Source organism: Nycticebus coucang, chromosome 3, assembly GCF_027406575.1.
Source record: "Nycticebus coucang isolate mNycCou1 chromosome 3, mNycCou1.pri, whole genome shotgun sequence".
In the NCBI taxonomy this organism is placed as follows: domain Eukaryota; kingdom Metazoa; phylum Chordata; class Mammalia; order Primates; family Lorisidae; genus Nycticebus; species Nycticebus coucang.
Window position 1 is genome coordinate 78,082,593 of NC_069782.1, and position 19,902 is coordinate 78,102,494.

Here is a 19,902-nt window from a genome sequence, read left to right on the forward strand (position 1 = left end):
ATGGCAGAGTATGGGGACGAGTACGGGGCTGGCAGTGGCCAAGATCTCAGGACAGAGAGACAAGGGATGTGGGCCAGTCTGGGGACCTTGGGACATGTCATGTGTTTGGGAGCCGGGCCCTTGTGATGAAATCTGTGCCATGCCAGGCCTGTGCCTAAGAAGAGGCCCCCTGCAGTGGGGAGGGAGAGATAAGTGAGGGACATTGGGCAGAACCAGCTGAGCACCAGGAGGCCTCAGCTCAGACTGGGGCTGTCGGGACAGCTGCTAGGAGGGCGCATGAGGCTGACTTCTAAGGTTGCCTCACAAAGCAGGTGAGGCAAGGCAACAGAGGGTTGAGAGACAGCCAGAGGGCTGGGGATTGATGGCTGTGGGAGGATGGGAGGGGTGCTAGGGCAGGCCTGGGGCTAGAGGATGACAGGGCCATGTGGAGACATCAGGGACCCTTATGGCCTATGAAGGCTGGGAGGACCAACATGGGGGTAGGTAGCCTGTTCCTGCTGCAGTCCTGGGTGCTCAGCCTGTGTCTCCTAAGCTGCAACCATGACTGGGCCAGAAGGAACCACTTCCACTTCCCACCTGGACTCAGGGGAAACTGGGTGGGCTTGCGGTGGCCAGTGAGATCCACCTCTGCTCTGAAGGTAACAGTGCACTGTTCACTTATAAGCTCAGCCCTTTGGAAAAAGGGTGTGAGGGGGTGGTGCCTGTGGCTCAAAGGAGTAGGGCACTGGCCCCATATACCAGAGGTGGTGGGTTCAAACCCAGCCCCAGCCAAAAACTGCATAAATAAATAAATAAATGGGTATGAGGCCTGGCCCATGAGGACCTTTGCTTGGGCACTGACCCCTCACACTCATAGGCTGGGGCTCGCCAAGTGGGGGAGGTAGGTCATGGGCAACTATCTCTGCTCTGGGTTCACTCACCTCTAGGACCACTTTTCCCTGAAGGCTGAGGCCCCGTGGCCACTCACCTTGTCAGAGCCATAGGTCCCCAGGCAGCAGCTGAAGTCATCGAAGCCCCAGCTGAAGGTTTTGTTCCAGTGAGGAGGCAGCAGTATCTTGTTCTTCTCCACCGCCAGGAGCACCTTGCTCTTCTCCATGGCCAGGATGGTCTTCTCGTTACAGACAATGTGGCCGATGGCTCCTTTCGGGGACTCTGAGCCTAGAGAGAAAAGGTACATATCTGCCCCCCCAGTTAGTATGGTGAACTTATGCAGCAGATGGCACCTGCCTCAGTTATACCTAAGAGTAGGAACCACGTGCAGGCACAACGGGCTGGATAAAGCTGGTGCCTGGGCCCCGGCTGGACCCTGTCCTGGCCTAGCACCCAGCTCCTCAGCTGCTCCTCTGACTTGGGCTCACACATCAGGTATGTAGCCACACGGGGAGGAGGAGCTGAGGCTGCCTGTGGGGCTGATGGCACGAAGCCTTAGGGACTGGGGGCACTCTTCCTATACCTCCTCCTCGCATTACAGTTCCCGTCCTTCCCCAGTCCACCCTGGAAAATCGGCCCATCCATGCCCACCTAGCTGGAATAAGCTCAGAGCACGGGATTCGGAGCTCCCCAGACCGTATTCCAGCCCTGGGTATCCTAGGCAAGTCACCCCACCCCCTCACATTTCATCCCTCTCCTGTGGAGCAGAGATAACAGCCACCCCTCGGGTGTGCCCCCTCGGGGATCACATGCAACACATGGTGCGGGGCTCGCCTTCCTGCTGGTGGGGGTCATACCCTTGCCCTGCACTTGGTGAAACAGGAGAACTGCCCTCCGGGCTCCATGATGGGACTATGGAATGTCTCCTCCCTTGTAGGGAAGGGGCAGGGCAGCAACCACCCTGACCACGTGCAGCCAGGCCCAGTACATGCTCAGAAGGCTCTGAGCACTGGCTTGGTGCCAGCCTATAGGACACATGCCACTTCACAGCATTGTCACAATAAGTTTGAGGACAGGACCATTGCCTTCCCCACCTTACAGATGAAGAAACTGAGTCTCATGAATGTTCCCCCAGGACCAGGTGGCTGGTAAGGTCCCTGTGTGCCTCCCCCTGTTTGAGACTTGTGCTCTCTTCCTATTGTTGATGTGGTTTGCACCCTGTGCCCCTTCAGTGGTGGAAGGGGCTATGCCTGACTGTGTGGGGACTTAAATGTGGCAGAAGATCCCTGCCCTAGGGGAAATGGAGGCCTGATCCCCAGAGCTGAGAGCAGCAGGAAACATATCTATCAGGGCAGGGTGTGCCAAACACTGTTCTTGGATTTCAAGGGTAAAAATGTACACACCAATAAAACTCCAACAGACATAACAGGCCATTCCTTGGGACCAGCATGATGTGCCATGTAGTGGGATTTCCCCACAGCAATGCATGTCCTGGGAGACACAGCCACGGCCATCATGGTGGGGGGGGCGGTGAAGATCAGCAGTGTGATGGTGACACAGATAGGCTGAGCACCGGACATGCTCATCTGATGGAGGGCTCACAGCAATCTTATTCCAACCACGAGAGGGTCATGGAGCTGCCATGACTTCTCTGAGGTCACGTAGAAAGAAAGCATCAGGCTGGGACCCACACCTGGGCTGTCTGCCCAACGGCACATGCTCCTGTCTCCTGGCTGTGTGGCCATCTGTATACCTCAGGGCAAGAGGGACCGAGGTGTAGAGGTTGCAACTCTCCCTTTAGACACTTGGGACATCACTAGTCTTTAGAGGAGGGGAGAGAGAGAGAGAGAGAGAGAGAGAGAGAGAGAGAGTGTGTGTGTGTGTGTGTGTGTGTGTGTGTGTGTGTGTGAGAGAGAGAGAGAGAGAGAGAGAGAGAGTCAGAAACATGGTTCTTAAGAAGCGAGGGCATAACAGAGGTGATCCTGGACAGAGGCCTCCCCAGAATCCCACCATGATTGGTGACAAAGCCATTCAAAGTCAGACAGACCCCAATATTTTGTTCAGCTCTGTATCCCTGACAATCTAGAAGGAGACAGTCACTGAAGGGACAACCCTGGGACCAGGCATCACATAATGTAGGACCAGGTAATCACCTTTGACTATGACCTGGGAGGGTCTCAGCGACTGCAGGCTGTAGACAAAAGGCTGTGGGTGGCCAGGCAGGCTGGAGGGCGTGGAGGTGTCCTTTCCAGGGGAAGGCTTCCCTGCTGCAGTCCTGGCCGGGTGGGGTTTGGTAAAGAGCTGGAGAGGCAGGGAACAGACAAGTGGCACACTGGCCCTTAGGGGATAGATATCCGGCAGAAGTCACCCCATGCACCCTACCACAGCTGCACCCCCTCTGGGTGCTCCCAGGGCTGGGCTTGCTCTTGATAGACTTGAGCATGAGCAGAACCCTCTGGTCCAGCCCTCAGCCTCTGCAGGTGAGGGACCTGGGAGCTCAGAGAGATCACTGCTTTCTCAAGGTTATAGAGATAGCCCACCTGCCTGCCACATCCATCTTCTTTCCCAGACTGCTTGAGGAAAGGCTAACCTCACCAAGGAGCTTCTGGTACCCTGGAGCAACTGCCTCTCATAGCATGGGGACAAGTGGCCCTCTTCCCTCCCTAGGTTACATGGCGTCCTTCATTATCTCAAGCTATTTCTCTTATTTTTCTCTCTTCCCTCACAAACTCTCTGCAGGCTTGACAATTCTTTAATACCATCCATTCAAACATTCCAAAGAGCACAGGCAAACCCCACTAGTGGCCTTTCCACTTCTTTTTTTCAGCTCTCTGCCGCCAAATTGTTCCTAATGCCAAACTTCATGCATAACCGAGCCTGGCTTTAAGCACAAGGCCGTGCTGCCTGGCTGAGTCCTTTCTGCTGGGCCAGAGTGTGTCACTGCCGCCAGACCCAGCTCTCCACCTGCACCTCCCTGACCATGCTCCTGCCGGGCTGCGTCCTCTAGCCAGCAGCACCCACTGAGTGCCACCCTGGAGGGAACCGAGCAGAAGGCAGCCCTGGCTGTGCACATGGACAGAGCAAGGGCTTGGGTTCTCTGGGCAGCAAGAGGACCATCTCAGAGCAGCCTTGGCTCAGTTCCAGTCCAGGAGCAAATGCTAAACTGCAAAGAAAAGCTGGGTAGGTGAGTAGCACAAATAGAAATAATCATTTCTCAGTGAACATTTAATAATGAACATTTCTCCTCACAGCAGCACCACCCACGTGTCCACAGGCTGGTCCTATAGAAGCCGTCGCAGACACACCCCCTACAAGGAGCAGGGTGCTGTCCTGAGCTCTTCAATCTTGTTTTAGACTGGGAGCACTTGAGAATTCTCATTTGATGATTACTTAGAAATATTTTTTAAAAGCTCACATCATTAAATCTGAATCTAAAATGAAGGGCAAGCCATGATTCTACTGTGAAGTATGAAAACATCTGTGCTTACAGGCAAGAGTTGTGATGCAGCTGGGTGGCAGTGGCTACTATTTTAAATTAATATATTGCATTATCTATATCATTATAATATTTTTAATTCAAGAAATGAAAGCATCAGGCTACTGAGTTTCTTTACTGAAATGCTTTGCTCTCTACAAAGCCTCTTGTCACCCTCCTTGGGCTGTGCGCCATCCCACCTCCAAGTCACCCCACGGCCTTCTCATGTTCCCCTTACCTGGAGCTGAGCAAACCCTACCAAGTCATGTAAGGCCAGCCAGAAAGGATATTCGTTTTGTGCTAACTACAAGAGGAGCCCACCTAGCCCTCCTGGTTGCACATAGGGAAGGCTCATGCCAGGACTGACCGGAATTGGCTGGGTTCAGGCACCCATTTCCCTGCATGTCTGCCAACTGCCCAGGATGGAACCTTGGCCATGGGGTCATACTTCTGAGCCCAGATGGCTGTTTTGAGGAACAAAAAATCTCCCCATAGAACCACCGTTTGGGATTAACAGGGCTGAGATGGGCTAAATAAATGCCTGGGTCTCATGCAGACCGTCCATCAGTATGTCAGTGTGAACATACATCCACCTATGTGACCATCCTGATGGGAGACAGAGCCAGCAGAGTGAAAGGACCAAGTGAGACCTTCTGCAGTGTCTCCAGGGAACTGGCTGGCAGAGGAAGATGCTCTCACACTGCTGGCAATACAGTGCAAGTGTTGGACATAACCAGATGGGCTCTACCTGTTCCTTGCTGGATGCAATTCTAGGTAAGTTATTTTACCCTCTCTGAGCCTCAGTTTACTGATCCAGAAAAGAATACTTGCCAGAGCTTATGAGTGGATTCAATGATGCAATCACACTAATAACTAACATTTGTGAAGTGCTAGTCATGTTTCAGGCACTTTCAAGCCCTTCTATGTCTTATCTCATTGGACACTACAGCCCCGTAGGGTAGATAACATTCATCACGTATACCACCCATGTAACACAGTGTCTGTCACATACACCCCAGATGAGCACAGCTTGCATCAGTACCAGCAATGACAGCATCACCTTCCCCAACATCAGGTGGTGACGGAGGGTCGAGCTGACACTGAAAGCACAGGACGGTGACGGGGCTCACTTTGCCCCTCCCGACCTCACCCTCACTCCTACCCCAGGAAAGAGTGTCTTCCTTCCCTCCCCAGCTCCCACTGCGCACATTCTTCTGGGAAAGAAGGCAGTTGACAAGGTGGGCTGTACCTGCTTGGGCACCTGCCCGAAGTTGCTGACAAACCCCAGGATGGTGCTCTTGATCAGGGGGTCAGTGATTTTGTGCAGATCCACCTTGTCGCCATAGAAGTAGGGGTGGAAAGTGTTCACGGCCTCCACTGCGGCCGGGCCTTGCTGCTTGTACCCAAAAATGAGGTCTATCCAATGGTGGAGGTTGGCACTGACAAAGTCACTTTCCAGAGCCTAGAACCAAAACCCAAAGAGCATGAAAACCCAGGCTTCTCACAGACATGTGTACCCTCTGCACAGAACAGACAGGACACACACTCCAGGGTGCTGGCTCTGCATAGGAGAGATGATTAATGGCGCCCTGGGCATGATGAGTGGGAAGCAGACAGTGGAGCCAGCCACCTGAAGCCACCTGAGCTAGTGGCAAAGTGTCCCCACCACCCCTGCTTAGCATTTCACAAAACAACCACGTCATTTAGAATACTTATGTGGTTCAGGCTGGTGTCTAAATGGAAGAGACCAGACTGAAAATAAAGTCCTGGCAGATGACATGAAACAGGGAGATGTTGTCAGGGGGCTGAGACTAAGTGTAGTGATTAGGATAGCTTGCTCTGGGGCAGAGTGGGTCTGAGCACGGCCTTCACACATTTCTTAGCAGCTCAGTTCCTCAGCTTATTCATCTGTAAAGTGGGCAGTAATTGGACCCTTTCACAAGTTTGTGTGCAGATCAAGCTGTGTCCATATCTGGTGCACAGTGAACTCTGTGGAGTTAGATGCCAGGGATGGCTTGGGATTTTATGTGTGCTGTCTCCTCCCATTAACTGCCTTTTGCTGGCAGGTCTAATTATCCCACTTTTGGGGCAGGCTTGTGTGTGGTTTTTGAATCTAATATCCCAGCCCCCAAGGCACATGCATCAGAACCCCACAGGAAACATCCACCCTAGCTGAGCAGATCTCACTTCACTCAAGTACAGAGAAGTCATCGATATCTGGATGTGGAAATCTTTCTAAATCATTCCTAGTAGGGAAAGGGTAGAATTTGCCTCTGAGGTGCTGCTCAGCCCCCCGAAATGTGAGGTGCCCTCCTCGGTCCACCCCAGAGCTACAGCAAGCGACAAGCATCTCACCCACATGCCCGAAGCATAAGTGTGTAAAGACCTGAGGAACTTTCTGTCCACGTGCAGGCTCACTGTCACCAGCTGGGAGGACAGGAGAGGTTCTCAATCTAGCCTCGGAGCCTGGCTCTGAGCTTCCAGCCTCTAAGTGAGAACTAAACCTTACCCTGCTTGGGGACACAGCTCCCACTGGAAGTCAGTAACATCTGCCCCTAACTAGAGGTGGCATCTATCAGGAAATATAAAGAATTTAGCACAGGGGCCAAACATGCTGGATACTTCATGAACACAGCCCAGATGGGTGTTGCTGGCCCAGGTTAGAGTACCCAGGTTGCCAATATTTCTCATAAATTGCCTCACACGAACAAGAGGAAATGTGGCCTACCGTTTGGATGTCCCAGTCTGCCTGAAACAGGCACCTGTTTCTGTTAAGTAGAGCCCATCTTCAGGACTGAGTCTCCAGAGCCCAAAGATGCTCCTTGGGATTATCTGGGCTCTCATTGTCGATCCTCTGGGAGGACATGTAGCCCTACACTTGGGGCCTAGAAAAGCCAGGTCACCTGTGCTAGGTTAGTTTCTCTAAGGTCTATGGCCAAAAGTGGCTCTGAGGTCATGAAGGCCACACTCAAGTCATACCATGTGAGGGGTAAGGAAAGGTGTGGCTCTCCCACACCTGCCTTCTGGCCTGGAGCACACCTGAAGGCCTTCTGCAGATGTCTGCATTAAAGCACTTGGTGATCACAATAGAATGACTGTAAGAATAGCCAGGTATGAGGGAAGATCACAGGCCAGGACATCTGACCCTCCTGCTGGGCCCCTTTCCCTCCTACTTCCTAACCAGCACATTCCCCATGCCCTTGGCTTCTTCTCAAGCACCCCTTGACCTCCTCTTAAATGCAGCCTGGCTTTCCCCTCTGCCACCTTCAGTGAGCTCAAGTGGCAGCCACTTGTTAGACATAGCCCATGTGTCAGGCACCAGGAGGCGGGACTAATGCCTCTTTAGTCCTCATTGCCAGCTCCAGACCATTGCTTTCCTGCCCTCTTGTAAAAAGGGCAAATAATCTGCTCTCTGTGCTCTGTGAGACCTAACTCCATGCCCACCCCCATCCTCATTCTTCTACTGACTTCTCTGCTATCCTCATTCATAGAAGATGCTAATTCCTAGCTATGTCTTCCCTTCTCCAAGACCTGCCTTCATCCTCAGTGATTGCAATCTCCAACCTCTCAGATCCTTAAGCTCCACGTCTACAATGACCTTTGCCTCCATTTCGCCTAAAATCACTCACTCCATGGACACAGCTTCACCTATGTCAGTATCTACAACTGACATCTTCAAAAGCACTCACTCCTTTCTCAGTTGGCAAAAGCCACATCCTCACCTTGCTGGGGGTTCCACTACTTCCTTAGACTATTCTCCCACCTTGTCAGAACTTCCAGTCCTCTTGCCCCTTTACTTCTTTGCAGTCCATCAGCACCTGCCTGCCTTGGATCACATCTTTATCCAGTTCATTATAGATGGAATGGGCCGTCTTTCCAACAACACTCCGCTCCATGCCTTGTGATGTTATTAAATCATGTGTACTTGGTCTTCTAACAGACCACAGCTGGTGAACCTGCAGGTCAAGTTTGTCTCTGGTCCAATTACTTGAGACCTGTGGGCTGTGGGGGATGACTCTCATCTCTGAATTTCTAGAGGTAAGGATACACCAGGGGAAAATTTTCTCCTTGCCAGGGTAAAAGGCAAAAGTTTGTTGTCAAAAGTCGAGTCTGCCTCTGGTTATCTTTTCTTTTTAGGTATAAATTATGTACAATGAAATGTACCCTTTTAAAATGTGTTCTGACAATTCGTATTACAATTATGACTGCATGTAATACAAAACATTTCCATTAACTTGAAAAGTTCCCTTGTATATTCTTTTTAGGTCACTCTCCTACTTCAGACTTTTGGAACCCACTGATTTGTTTTCCATCTCTATAGTTTTGCTTATAAATATCACATAAATGAAATCATATGGGACGTAGCTTGGAGTTTCAACTTCTTTCACTTAGGACAATATTTGACATTCACCCGTGTTATTCTGTGTATTAGTAAATTCCACCCTTTTTATTGATGAGTAATATTCCACTGTGTGGATGTAGCCTTTGTTTATCCATCTACCAGCGGATAGAAATTTGGACTATTTTCAGTTTTTGACTAGTTTGAATAAAATGGTGACTGTGTGCAAGTTTTTGTATGGACATGCTTTTAATTCTCTTGTAGATACCTACAAGTGGAATTTCTAGGTGATATAACAAAGGCACCTTCAATTTTATAAGAAACTACTGACGTTTTGTCCACAGAGGTTGTGCTATTTTGCTTTTCTTGCCAGTGTTGTGTGACACATTCCAATTGCTCTGCATCCTTGCCATATTTTATTTTCATCAGTCTTTTAAATTTAAGCCATTCTTGTTGATATGTGGTAGCATCTCATTGTGGTTTTGATTCATTTCCACCAGTGATAATAATGTTGAATGTCTATCTGTTCATGTCCTTGTACGTGCATAATAGCCCAGGTTTTGGATCCAGGATATGTGTCCAACATGGCCTCTGGTTTCTGCCCATATCAGCCTTTCTGGGTAACAAGCCAAGTCTTCCCCAGTCCTAGAAAATCTTTGGCCAGTGGGAGTCCCTTGGAGCCTCCAAACCCTCTCTACGCTACATCAAGCAGGAAGGCCCAGGGAGTGGCCCTGACGGTAGTGTTGGCTGAGGCCACTGACTTGCCCTCCAGGGGACACAAGGAGAATCTGAACTCACTTCCTCTACTCACATCCACAAAAAGCTGGCACAAGGGCTAAGCCTAATAGAGCTCTTAGAACAGCCCAGAACCCAAGTCTCTTCTTGCCAATCCAAGGTGCAGATCCTACCCTGTCTCTGGGCTCTCCAGAAATGAAAGCCTCAGCAGTGCTTGTCAGATAGTAGAAAGTCTCCGCAGAGCTTGAGTTGATGCTGAGCTCCACACCAGGACACCATGGATTTTAGCCCGACTCACCTGTCTGTGAAGGCTGATGAATTTCCGAGGGTCCCTATCAGCCCAGGGAGGAAGCTGCACATCCCCTAGCGCTGTCCCATCCTGCATGCAACCTGAGTGGGACAAGAAACAGCAGGGATCTGAGTACACAGGAGCCTAACCCGGGCTAGAAGCTAAGGGATATAAAGACTGTGCTGCTCAGGATTGCGGATTTTGTGTAGGTTAGAGCAAAAGTATCCTCCAGTGGGGTCGTGCTGCTTCCAGCCAGCCCCCTCTGTCTGCAATGTGCCCAATCTTTTCAGGCAGTGCTAGTATTTGATGCACAAGTCATATAAAATGATTTCCATGCCATCACTGTTGGGATGTCATCTTCCCCACTACACTGTGTCTTTTCATCTGGATGCTCCTTATTAAAGCAGCCAGCAGAGTCACTGATGACAACAGTGCAAGCCAGCACGTATGGCGCCTGACTGCATGCTGGGCACTAGGCTAGGTTCTTGGCACATATCACCTCATTGAATGAGTTGATTCATTGTGACTCTATAATTTGTGCATTTCGCTCCATTTTTAAAGCAAGGACAGCAAGGTTATAGACTAAGATTCCCTAGACAGTGAGAATAGGAGCTTGGATTCCAGCCCAAGTCTCTCTCCTGCCCATTAGCTGCCCGATCTTGAGTGAGTTACTTTACCTCTTTGGGATTTCATTTTCCCACCTGTACAATGGAAGGTAATTACAAGAGTTAGCTCACAGGGCCGGCACAAGGTTAAAAGAGAAAATACACATAGCAGTGCTTAGAATAATGCCGCGCATACGAAGATTGCTCAGTAAGCCTGTGCTATAGTTGTGCCTCCAGAGTCTCCACAGAATAGCTGACATGCAACCTTCCCCTGCTCCCTCTGGCTACAGGGCTGGGCTGGGCTGGGCCGGGCTGGCCCTTCTCATTGCACAGTCTCAGCTCACCTGCCACCCTTTGCAGGTCTTTACTGGGACAAGAGTAACACAGATCCTGCTGAGTCACTCTTAAACCATTTGCTACATATTTACCTCATAAGACTTCTCAAGTGCCCAACAATGCCTCACTTCTCTATAATATAGAAATTGTCTATATTTTCTGCCTGCTTCTCCTCTTCCCCGCTCAGAAGGTGGAACATTTTCAGGACAATCCATCCCAGGAGACTCATCTAAATCCCCAGAGCCTAAAGAAGCACTTGCACACAGTAGGTGCTCAATAACCACTGTTCTCCTGCTTCTCTGAGGACTCTGCTCTATTGGCTCTGTCACTGGTAGGTGCTATTGTTTCTGCAGCCGAGCCCGTCCCAGCTTTCTCAGAGCCCCGGCTGGATCTCCAGGACAGAGGCAGCGCTCTGGCTGGCACTCTGACCCCAGGAGGATGACTACCCTTCCTCTTGGCCTCCACCCTCCCTGACCGACTCTTGTCCTGGGCCCACCATGTTTTGTGAGAAGCGTCCTTTGGAGTTGTTTGGCTCTCACCTCTGACACATGTGAGGCAGCTGACAGTCAGAACACTGCCGAGGCTACCAAGTGCCATGAGCCAGGCTCTCTGGGCCTAACCTAGCCATTGGTATGCTTCACAAGGACCTTGGCTGCAAATCCGGGGCCGAAAACGACTGTACAAAATTTTGTAGGGAATCATCTTCTCATCTGTGCTCCCCTGGTCCTCACCTGGTCTGGCTCAAGTACATGCCCATATACTGTTAGGAGAAAGAAGGGGTCCCTTAAGAAGGAGGACTCTGGTGCCTGAGGTGTATATTGGTGGTGGCTTATGAGTGTTCTCTGCAGGAGGGTATTCCCCGCCCATCCAGCAGGCTGCTCCTCACCCACACCCTGCCCAGGCTCTGCCCACACACCCCGTCTGCAGATTTGTCCTGATTCAGCCTCACATATGTGTGTCACCAGGGGACCTACCCACTGGGGAGCTGCCACAGTGACTGTGTAACTGACCTGAGACCCTACTCAGCATCTCTGGGTCCCTCTGTCAGAGTCCAGGTTAACCCACTTATGGAACACAAGGAAAGAGGGCAGGTGCAGGGCAGGGGCTTGCCCAAGGTCACTAAGGGGCAGGCAAGGCGATGACAGGGCTGGGCTACATACGAGCGAGGGTTCCTGCTGCCCGGCCACCACCTTGCTGTAGACCGAGACTTGGGACCCTTGAAGGAAAGGTTGAGTGTGGGGCTGTGCCTCAGTGCTGTCCTCCTGGCACCCAGGGTTCTTCCTCAGCAATCACTTTCCCTCTGGGTGCTACAACCCAGGGGAGGCCTCACATCAACCACCCTGCCCTGGAGAGGGCACAGCAAAGTTCCTGCTGAGGTTAGTTATGACCCAGGGCGATAAGAGAGAGGGACCTACACCCCTGCCCTGTCCAGGCCCCCACTCACCAAACTCCACAGCGTTGCAGTTGGTTAAGAACTCAGGCAGGTAGAAGAACTCCGGTGTCAGCTCCCTGACATCACTCATGTTCTCTCTGGAGGCCGACTCCCATGTGCTCTTCACACTGTGGAACATTCTGTCTGCTACGTCGAAGCTCCCACCCTGTGCGAACAGTGGGCCAACACAATCAGTGGCTCGTCGGACTGGCCAGACCCTGCTGGCATGGGCATCCCTCCACCTTGCATCCATTGCTCTATTATTCCACCAGAGCTTCTGGGGAGGATGTGTGACCCATGGTGACCTAGGGCTCTGTGTTTCCCTGTCGTGAAAATCTGAGTTCAGATCAGATGCAGATAAACCATAGTCATTCATCTGACCATTCTTCTAGTTTGCCAAGGGTCAACTCTGAATCAGGCACTTAGCACAAGGTAGCAAGAATGAGAATGCCTTGGATTTGACTTAGGAGATACTCATATTTGAGTGTCACAGACAGGAAATAAAAAGCCAATTACAGGACCAAGAAGGGGCTGGACATTCTATGTGGAAGGTCAGCAGGAGTTTCCTGGAGAAGCCCATCCTGGAGGGAGATGAGTCTGGAAGTCTGCTGGTGGGAAAGGTGGCAGAGCGCTCTGAGCAGAAGACCAAGCCTCAGCAAGGAGCAGAGGCTAGTTAGGTCAGCACCCCGGTGACATCTAACACAGAGCACGCGGCATTCATGGGGGAGGGGTGTGAGCAGGAAGTGGTCTGAGAATGGACACCTGGAGGAACATCAGCATTTCAGGGGCAAGAGGCTGGTCCATGAAGGACAAGATGGTCTACAGCACCTGTCAAGGCCAGCTGTGATTCCAAGGCCCACTGCCACAGGTGGTCTGATACAGCCTGGCAGTTTAGGTTAGACCAAGTAAGACGTAAAGCAGGTTCTTTGCCTGCATGCCTTGATCTTCTCATCCGAATTGTCAAATTTCTTGAGTTGATGCTAACTTCATTCATTAAGTGGTCTTGGGGTTGGGAGGAGGTAGGGAGAAGCCTCAGACCAGGTCCTGGCTGGAAGAATGAAGATGCTGGGGGAAGAAAGACTTCAGGAAAGTTTCTGAAACTGGGCCTTGGATCTACTTATGTTTAGGAACATCCTCCCTGAGGTTCCATAGTTCACTTATTCTCATCAAGAGAACTTTTCCCTCTTCTGCCATCTTCTGCAGAGCACACATGTGGCCTCAAGAGCAAAGGGCAGAGCCCAGTGTGGTGGTGCCTCTCTGCACCTGTCAGCCCCCTTCCTGCTCAGAGGGCTACAGATTCACATCAGCATTTACCTAAGGAAGCTTTGGGCAGCTCCTATGGCAGGAGAAGGCAAAGCAGGGCAAGGCCCTTCTGTTGGCACATCTGATCTACACACAGATGATCTTTCTAATCCTCACAGCTGGTGCACCAGGAAGGAATTGGTACTTCCATTTTGCAGACCAGAAAACTGAGACTCCTTGAAGTGTGCTGATCTTCCCAAGGTCAGCCAAGCAGAACTGGGCTCAACTCCATGATGCAACACAAAAGGGTGGAGTTGGCCCATGTCATATTCCTGGGGACTCCTGGGACCCAGGGAAAACTCGATCTACTCTGTATAGGCCAAGGAGGACTCATCTCTTTCTAATAGGGGAGAACTTGCCACATATAGGGGGAAGCCACACCTGAGCATCCTGGGGGGCTGATCAATTTTCTGAGTTAGACTTGAGGATCAAGTGAGAACCTTGGATCATTCTCCAAACAGGGACAGGGACACTGAGGGACCCTGGTGACATTCATAAAACAAAATACGTGGGCAGCTCAATAATATGGCTTTACTCCAAGGTCACTATGCATTCAGTTGAAATTAGCAGATGATGTCCACCATCAAATTTAAATTAGAATAAAAATGAAATGAGGGTGGGGTGTCTAAATAAATCTGCACCTAACGGGTCATTCATGGAAATGTATTAAGAGCTTTGTGTATTTAATCTGCAGCCTGAGCCTTACATCCAGGGGAGATTGATGCTTTCTCGTCATCCCATTTCCCTTTTGCAGCTTTTATGAGTGCTGATGGTAATCTCCTGAGAAACAATATGATTTGGTAATAAAATGATTATCTGTATTAAATAAAAATAATATATACATACGAAATATTGTTAGTGCTACAAATCCGGTTAAAGATATTACCACAAAGAAAAATGTTATTTTTTTCACAGCTGTCTAATGCATTTTACAAAAGTAATATCTTTAAAACTTAAATCTGTATTATTTATAAAGGAAGCAATAACTGATTTTCCTATTTCCTATATTAATAAATGTATTTGCATACATTTGTTTCAAAATTAATGAATTTTCTCACTTCTGCAGTACAAAAGAAAACACCAAATTCCCTAGAAGAAAAAGTAGAGTTGCTTTGTGACTTGTATTGCAAGTCTGAGGGTTGACGTAAGCCCAGCAAGGACTTAATTCTCAGGAAAGGAAGGAACAAGAAAAGGAAGAGAAAATAGGAGGAAGAAAGGGCAAACAGAGAGGCCGAGAGGCTCAATTAAGGTTTACAGAGTGAAATCCAAACCCGAATGAAAGAAAACAACAAAACAACAACAAAATTAAGTGTAGAGGTTGGAAGTGACCAGAGAGAATTACTGAACTAAGATCTACAATAGAATCCATCCTGCAGATATTCTTGAACATCAAGAATACTGAGGCTGGGTGCGCTGTCCTGTGCCTATAATACCAACTACTTAGGAGGCTGGGGTGAGATCACTTGAGCCCAAAAGTTCGAGTCCAGTCTGGGCAACATAGCGAGACCTCATGTCTTAAAACAAATAGACATAAGAATAACAAAGTCTACATGTATCCAAACAGACTAAAACAATAAAAATAAAAATAACAGCCAGGTTATTATCGCCAACCAAAGAACAACTTCTTATTGGCAGAAGATTTTCCCATGTGACATTCAGACCAATGGTGCCATGAGACAATGGCACCAAGTCAAGGCTAGAGAGTTCCAAGGAAAAATGTTAGTCTCTGGATTTTATGCCTAATTAGGACATCGCTCATATTAAAAAATGCCAACATTTTGAATATGTAAAGATTCAGAAATAATATAACTCTAGGTGTCTTTCCTCCATTAAAATCCTTCAAGAGGTACTTAATATTTCTAAGAAATGAATCAAAATTAAATGCAAAATTACAGCGACAGAAGTGGCTGACAAGGAGTATTGCTGGATTGACCCTAGTTAAAACCAAGGGAAAGTCTATAATTATGGTGCAGCAGTTAAACCTGGAAATGAATGATCATGTTAAAGGCAATACTTCTCTATTGTGAGGATACAGAGTCTGTGTACCATTGTCCCTGAATAAGCATTTCAATTGCTATCTCTTCTTAAACCCTCTCCAGCGTGGTCAGGGAAAAAATTTTGGAAAAAGCATTCAAGTCCTGATCCACACTCACAGGAAATTCAGTAACAGAACATGCTGAAGGATGCCCAAATGCACAGATACTTTCTAACAAACTCTAGAAAGTCTATTGTTCCTTCTAGATAGGACTGACCACCCTGGTGCCACATCTAAACAACAGGATCGCTTTTCTGAGCAGGCTGATGACTCGTTCTCACTGCAGATGTGCTTTCCAGGAATTTAAAAGAATCCCATATAAATGATTCACACCCAGGCCCCTACAGATACATGAATAGATCTAGACCAAGGTCTTTTCTCATCAAAGAGGCATAGACTAGTGTAATGGAGGAAAGCACATTGGCTTTACAGGCAGGCTGGCATGGGTGGGAATTTCAGTGCCTGTTTACAGAATGAACATGAGTGAGTTTCTTAATCTCCTGTCCATGCTCTCCTCTGCAAACTGGATGATTGTTGAGTGTGTGAAATCAATTATGTGTGTGTGTGTGTGTGTGTGTGTGTGAGAGAGAGAGAGAGAGAGAGAGAGGGAGGGAGAGAGAGACTGACTTCATGCAGTGGCCTACGCATGTATAAAGAGGTCCCAAATGAATTCAGCCCCTAGACCTTTTCCCTGGACAGACTGGGAACTGGGCTTGAGCACCAATCTCAACGTACATGGGGAAAGAAGCCCAGAGAAATAGAAAAAGAAAAAGAAAAAAAGAGACAGATGTTATCAAAGACTCGAGGTGGGGTCCCGGGGGAAGGGTGGAGAAGTGGGATCCTCCAGTGCTTAGGACAGGGGCAAGAGGGTTCAGGACCTCAGGATGGGACAGGAAATAAAGAGTGCATTGTCAGGGCCGCTCTAAGGCAACACCACCACCAGAGAGTAAAGGTGCAAATGTGTGAGGGTCAGAGGAAGCTGGATTCGGTGTTCTTTGGGTTTCTGCAGGTGAATGCCAGGCCCTGGGTCTCATGAAGCCCACATAGTGATCCAGCCGCTCTTGATGGAGAATGGGCTGACCCCGGAGCAGCCCTCAGCTTTCCTTCCTATGAGATGCGGCCCCTTTCTACACGAGCAACCGCCATAAAGGCATGTCAGGGACACGTGCTGCCTGCTGTCAGAGCAGAGTTGGGGGGAGAGTCACATGGAGTGCTCAGAGACAGCCGGTCTCATGTCATTGTAATCTTCACCACCCGCCAGTCAGGGCTTATTTTAAAGGATGAAGAAACTAAGGCTCAGTTATTCAATGGTGCCAATTAGAAAGTTCTAGGAGTTTATCCCAGGGCCATCCCAGGCACATCTATATTCCATGTGCCTTTTCTAATACCCCTCACTGAGTCTGTATGATAACTACTACAAAATGTTGCAGACCCTGAAGGATTTTTGTTAAGTCACAGATGCCACGTCCTTGTCCTGCAGCCATAGTGAGGCTGAAGGCTTCTGAGTCCAGCCCACCAGCCCCAGTATATCCAGGTGGGCAGCCCTGTGTGAGGTGGCGGATGCTGGGAGGTAGGTGCTGGGAGGAGACTACTTGTTTCAGGGGCAGGGCCTGAGCTGCAGGCACAAGTGACGACACCAGGCAGGGCTCACATGGGCTGGGGCACAGGCCCAGGAAGGCAGCTGCCTCACCTCCGTGGGCACACAGTCTGCCCCAGGGGGTGAACTAACCCCTCGAGCCAGGCAGCTACCAGGAACTCCCAGGCAAGACGGGCCAAGCACCCTCCCCATGGCTCCTGGCTCTCTCCATGGTTAGCATCTGTCTTATACAAAACCCAGCCATCTTACCTCAGGTGGCTCAGGAAACCCTTCCCCACTGCTGGTAACAGCTGACTTCACATGGGCTGTGACTTAATTAACGCAGCACTTCATTCTGTTTCTTATTAAATGCAGCAGCAGTCACCACCACTGTGTCCTTGCCGGGCACTGGCTGCCTTGCTGGGCCCCACCTAGTCTGGGGCTGATTTCAGGCCTGAGAGCCACTTGTTTTTACCAGGGTAGAAACAGGTGTCCAGGCCAGGGCTCCAGCAGGGGCCTGGCCTCCTGGTGACTCAGTTTTCTGCAGGCTCACAGACACCAGCTCTGAGCAGGCAAGATACCCAGGAACTGCAGCTTGTGGGGCTACTGCTGGGGAGACCTCCATGGGATGGGGGTAACAGAGCACGCAGCTGACACACACCTGGTCCAGGCCCGCACCTGCCACCTGCTCAGACATCTACCATATTTTCTGGAATTACGAGAATCTAACATTGTACTAAATAACAGGTTTGGGGTAGAAAAACAAATAGACACGGCAATGATAGAGAACGTTTAAATGAGAGAGGAATAAAGCACTCCTTACAGGCAGGAATCAGAATACAACGCGCCACAGTGGGAGTTCCCGTGCTGTCCACAGCACTGCAGTGCTCAGAGGACCCCGTGCCTGCCTGGCAGCAGCCCCCAGATGACACCAGGTGCAACAAGACGGGTCTCCCATGGCTGAGCTGTCCTGCTATCTGTCACTCTGCACAGGGTGCACTGGGGGCCACACTGCCCACACGCGCCGCCAGCACGCTGCACACACACTCCAGCATTGAGTCACTGCCTGTCCGTCACACTGCATGTGTGTGTGCACCTCTGTGTGATGTCATGGGAGATATGCTGCACTGTTCTACTGAAAAGGAGACCTTGAAAACGGAATGCGTCCCTATCCCCTAAACTCTTCCTCCCCTCTGGGCAACCTCTGTAGACCCCACCTCACTTTATGGACAGTGAGTATTTCAGGCTCAGTGTCCCCAGAGCCGGAAACCCTCCCTGCATGTCATTTCTTGAGGAATGTAAACTTCTTGAGACTCAGGATACTGAGATTAATTAATCACAGGACCCTCTCAAAATGTAGTGAGGGTCCAGTAAGTGATAACACAGCACTAGTCACGAGAGTCAAGAGGTGAAAGCAACCCAAATGTCCATTGAGAGATCAGTGGATGAACCAAGGGTTTATGAAAACAATGGAATATTACTCAGCCTTAGGAAATTCTGACACATTGCTACAACATAGATGAATCTTGAAGACATTATGTGATGTGCAAGAAGCCAGTCACTCAAGGACAAGTATCATGTAGTCCCACTTAGATGAGACTTAGGGGAATCAAACTTATATAGAGAGAAAGTACAAGGGTGGTTGCCAGGGGCTGAGAGACGGATGATTTGGAGAGCTGTCTTTTAATGGATATAGAATTGAAGTTTGGGAAGATGAACAAGTTCTGGAGATAGATGGTGGTGATGGCTCAGCAGCGTGAATGTGCTTAATCCTGCTGAACTGTATGCTTAATAATGGTTAAAAGGGTAAATTTTATTTAATGTATATTTTACTACAATAAAAAAGTAAAAAAAAAAATTACATTATCATAATGCTTGTGAGGTACATAGCACCACCCAGGCCCACAGGAAGTGCTTAATGAGTGCTACAGGTTGGTGCTGTTATGAAAGAGACTTCAGAGGTGATCATCTTGCTCACAAACTTTATTTCACCAATAAGGAAACAGTATCCTAGAGGAAGAAAAGTGATCTTCTCAAGGTCAAACATGGCAGAGAGCCTGAGCCCGGGCTTTACTACGAATGTGTCAACTGGGGCTTATTCACACTAACAGGTGCAGGCAGAGTTTGCCCCATTGCAGAATGGAAAGTGCACTTTCTCCTGTGGCCTCTTCCAGGCATGGTGGCTTTGGTCTTTATTATGTGCAGAAGGCCCCACACGGCTCGGGCTTTCTTGCGCCCTCCCCACATTTCTCGCTCTCCCTTCTCCTTTACTCCCCCCATCCTAGGCTGGAAGTCAGGGCTTCAGGCTGCTGAGACTATTGGAAGCTCCTTTTCTTGTCTCCAAAGCAAAGTCTCTTGAGAAGGGACAGGCCTGCATCATAGGAGGGAAGGAGGGAGGAGCCTGACTTTAGGACAATGCCAGAAAATTCCTAAGGTCTGTGGAGGCCCCAGGATTCTCAAAGATGAGCTTGGCATGTCCCCCCACAGATGAGCCTTCATATCCATTCCCTTGGAAGCTAAAATAAGTCTTTTTTTTTTTTTTTTTTCTGAAGAAAAAGAAGATGGCTGCTTCTGCCGGTTCCAAAGGCTTGGACCAGCTGTTACCCACTAAAAAAGTCATTTAAAAGTAGGAATATAAGACCAGTTCAGAAACACACATGAAGAGCCTAGATGATTCTAACTTGGATGGGCCAATCTGCCAAAGACAGATTTGAGCCCCCAAAACTAGGATTCAAGTTAATATGACTCCACTTTGTCATCTGAAAGCATATAAAATTGGCACTGACCATCTTACACTGCGTTAGACCATATCAACTAATTTTGCCCGATCACCAGTGGACCAAACTAGCTAAAATAAACTCAAACTAATGATAAATTTCAAAGTGTCCAAGAACCCAAAAATCCTCCT

At 49.3% G+C, this 19,902-nt stretch overlaps 1 protein-coding gene across 2 annotated transcripts in view; it reads right to left on the reverse strand.

Annotated features, from left to right (window-relative positions):
- WDFY4 (WDFY family member 4) overlaps positions 1 to 19,902 on the reverse strand; it is a 296,529-nt gene that overhangs the window by 13,306 nt on the left and 263,321 nt on the right. For both annotated transcript variants that reach the window (XM_053584972.1, XM_053584973.1), the window contains 5 exons: positions 12,094 to 12,247; positions 9,718 to 9,809; positions 5,595 to 5,807; positions 3,024 to 3,171; positions 968 to 1,179 (listed from right to left, as the gene is read on the reverse strand). In XM_053584972.1, coding sequence (XP_053440947.1) covers positions 968 to 1,179; positions 3,024 to 3,171; positions 5,595 to 5,807; positions 9,718 to 9,809; positions 12,094 to 12,247 — 819 coding nt within the window. The remainder of the gene's footprint in view (positions 1 to 967; positions 1,180 to 3,023; positions 3,172 to 5,594; positions 5,808 to 9,717; positions 9,810 to 12,093; positions 12,248 to 19,902) is intronic.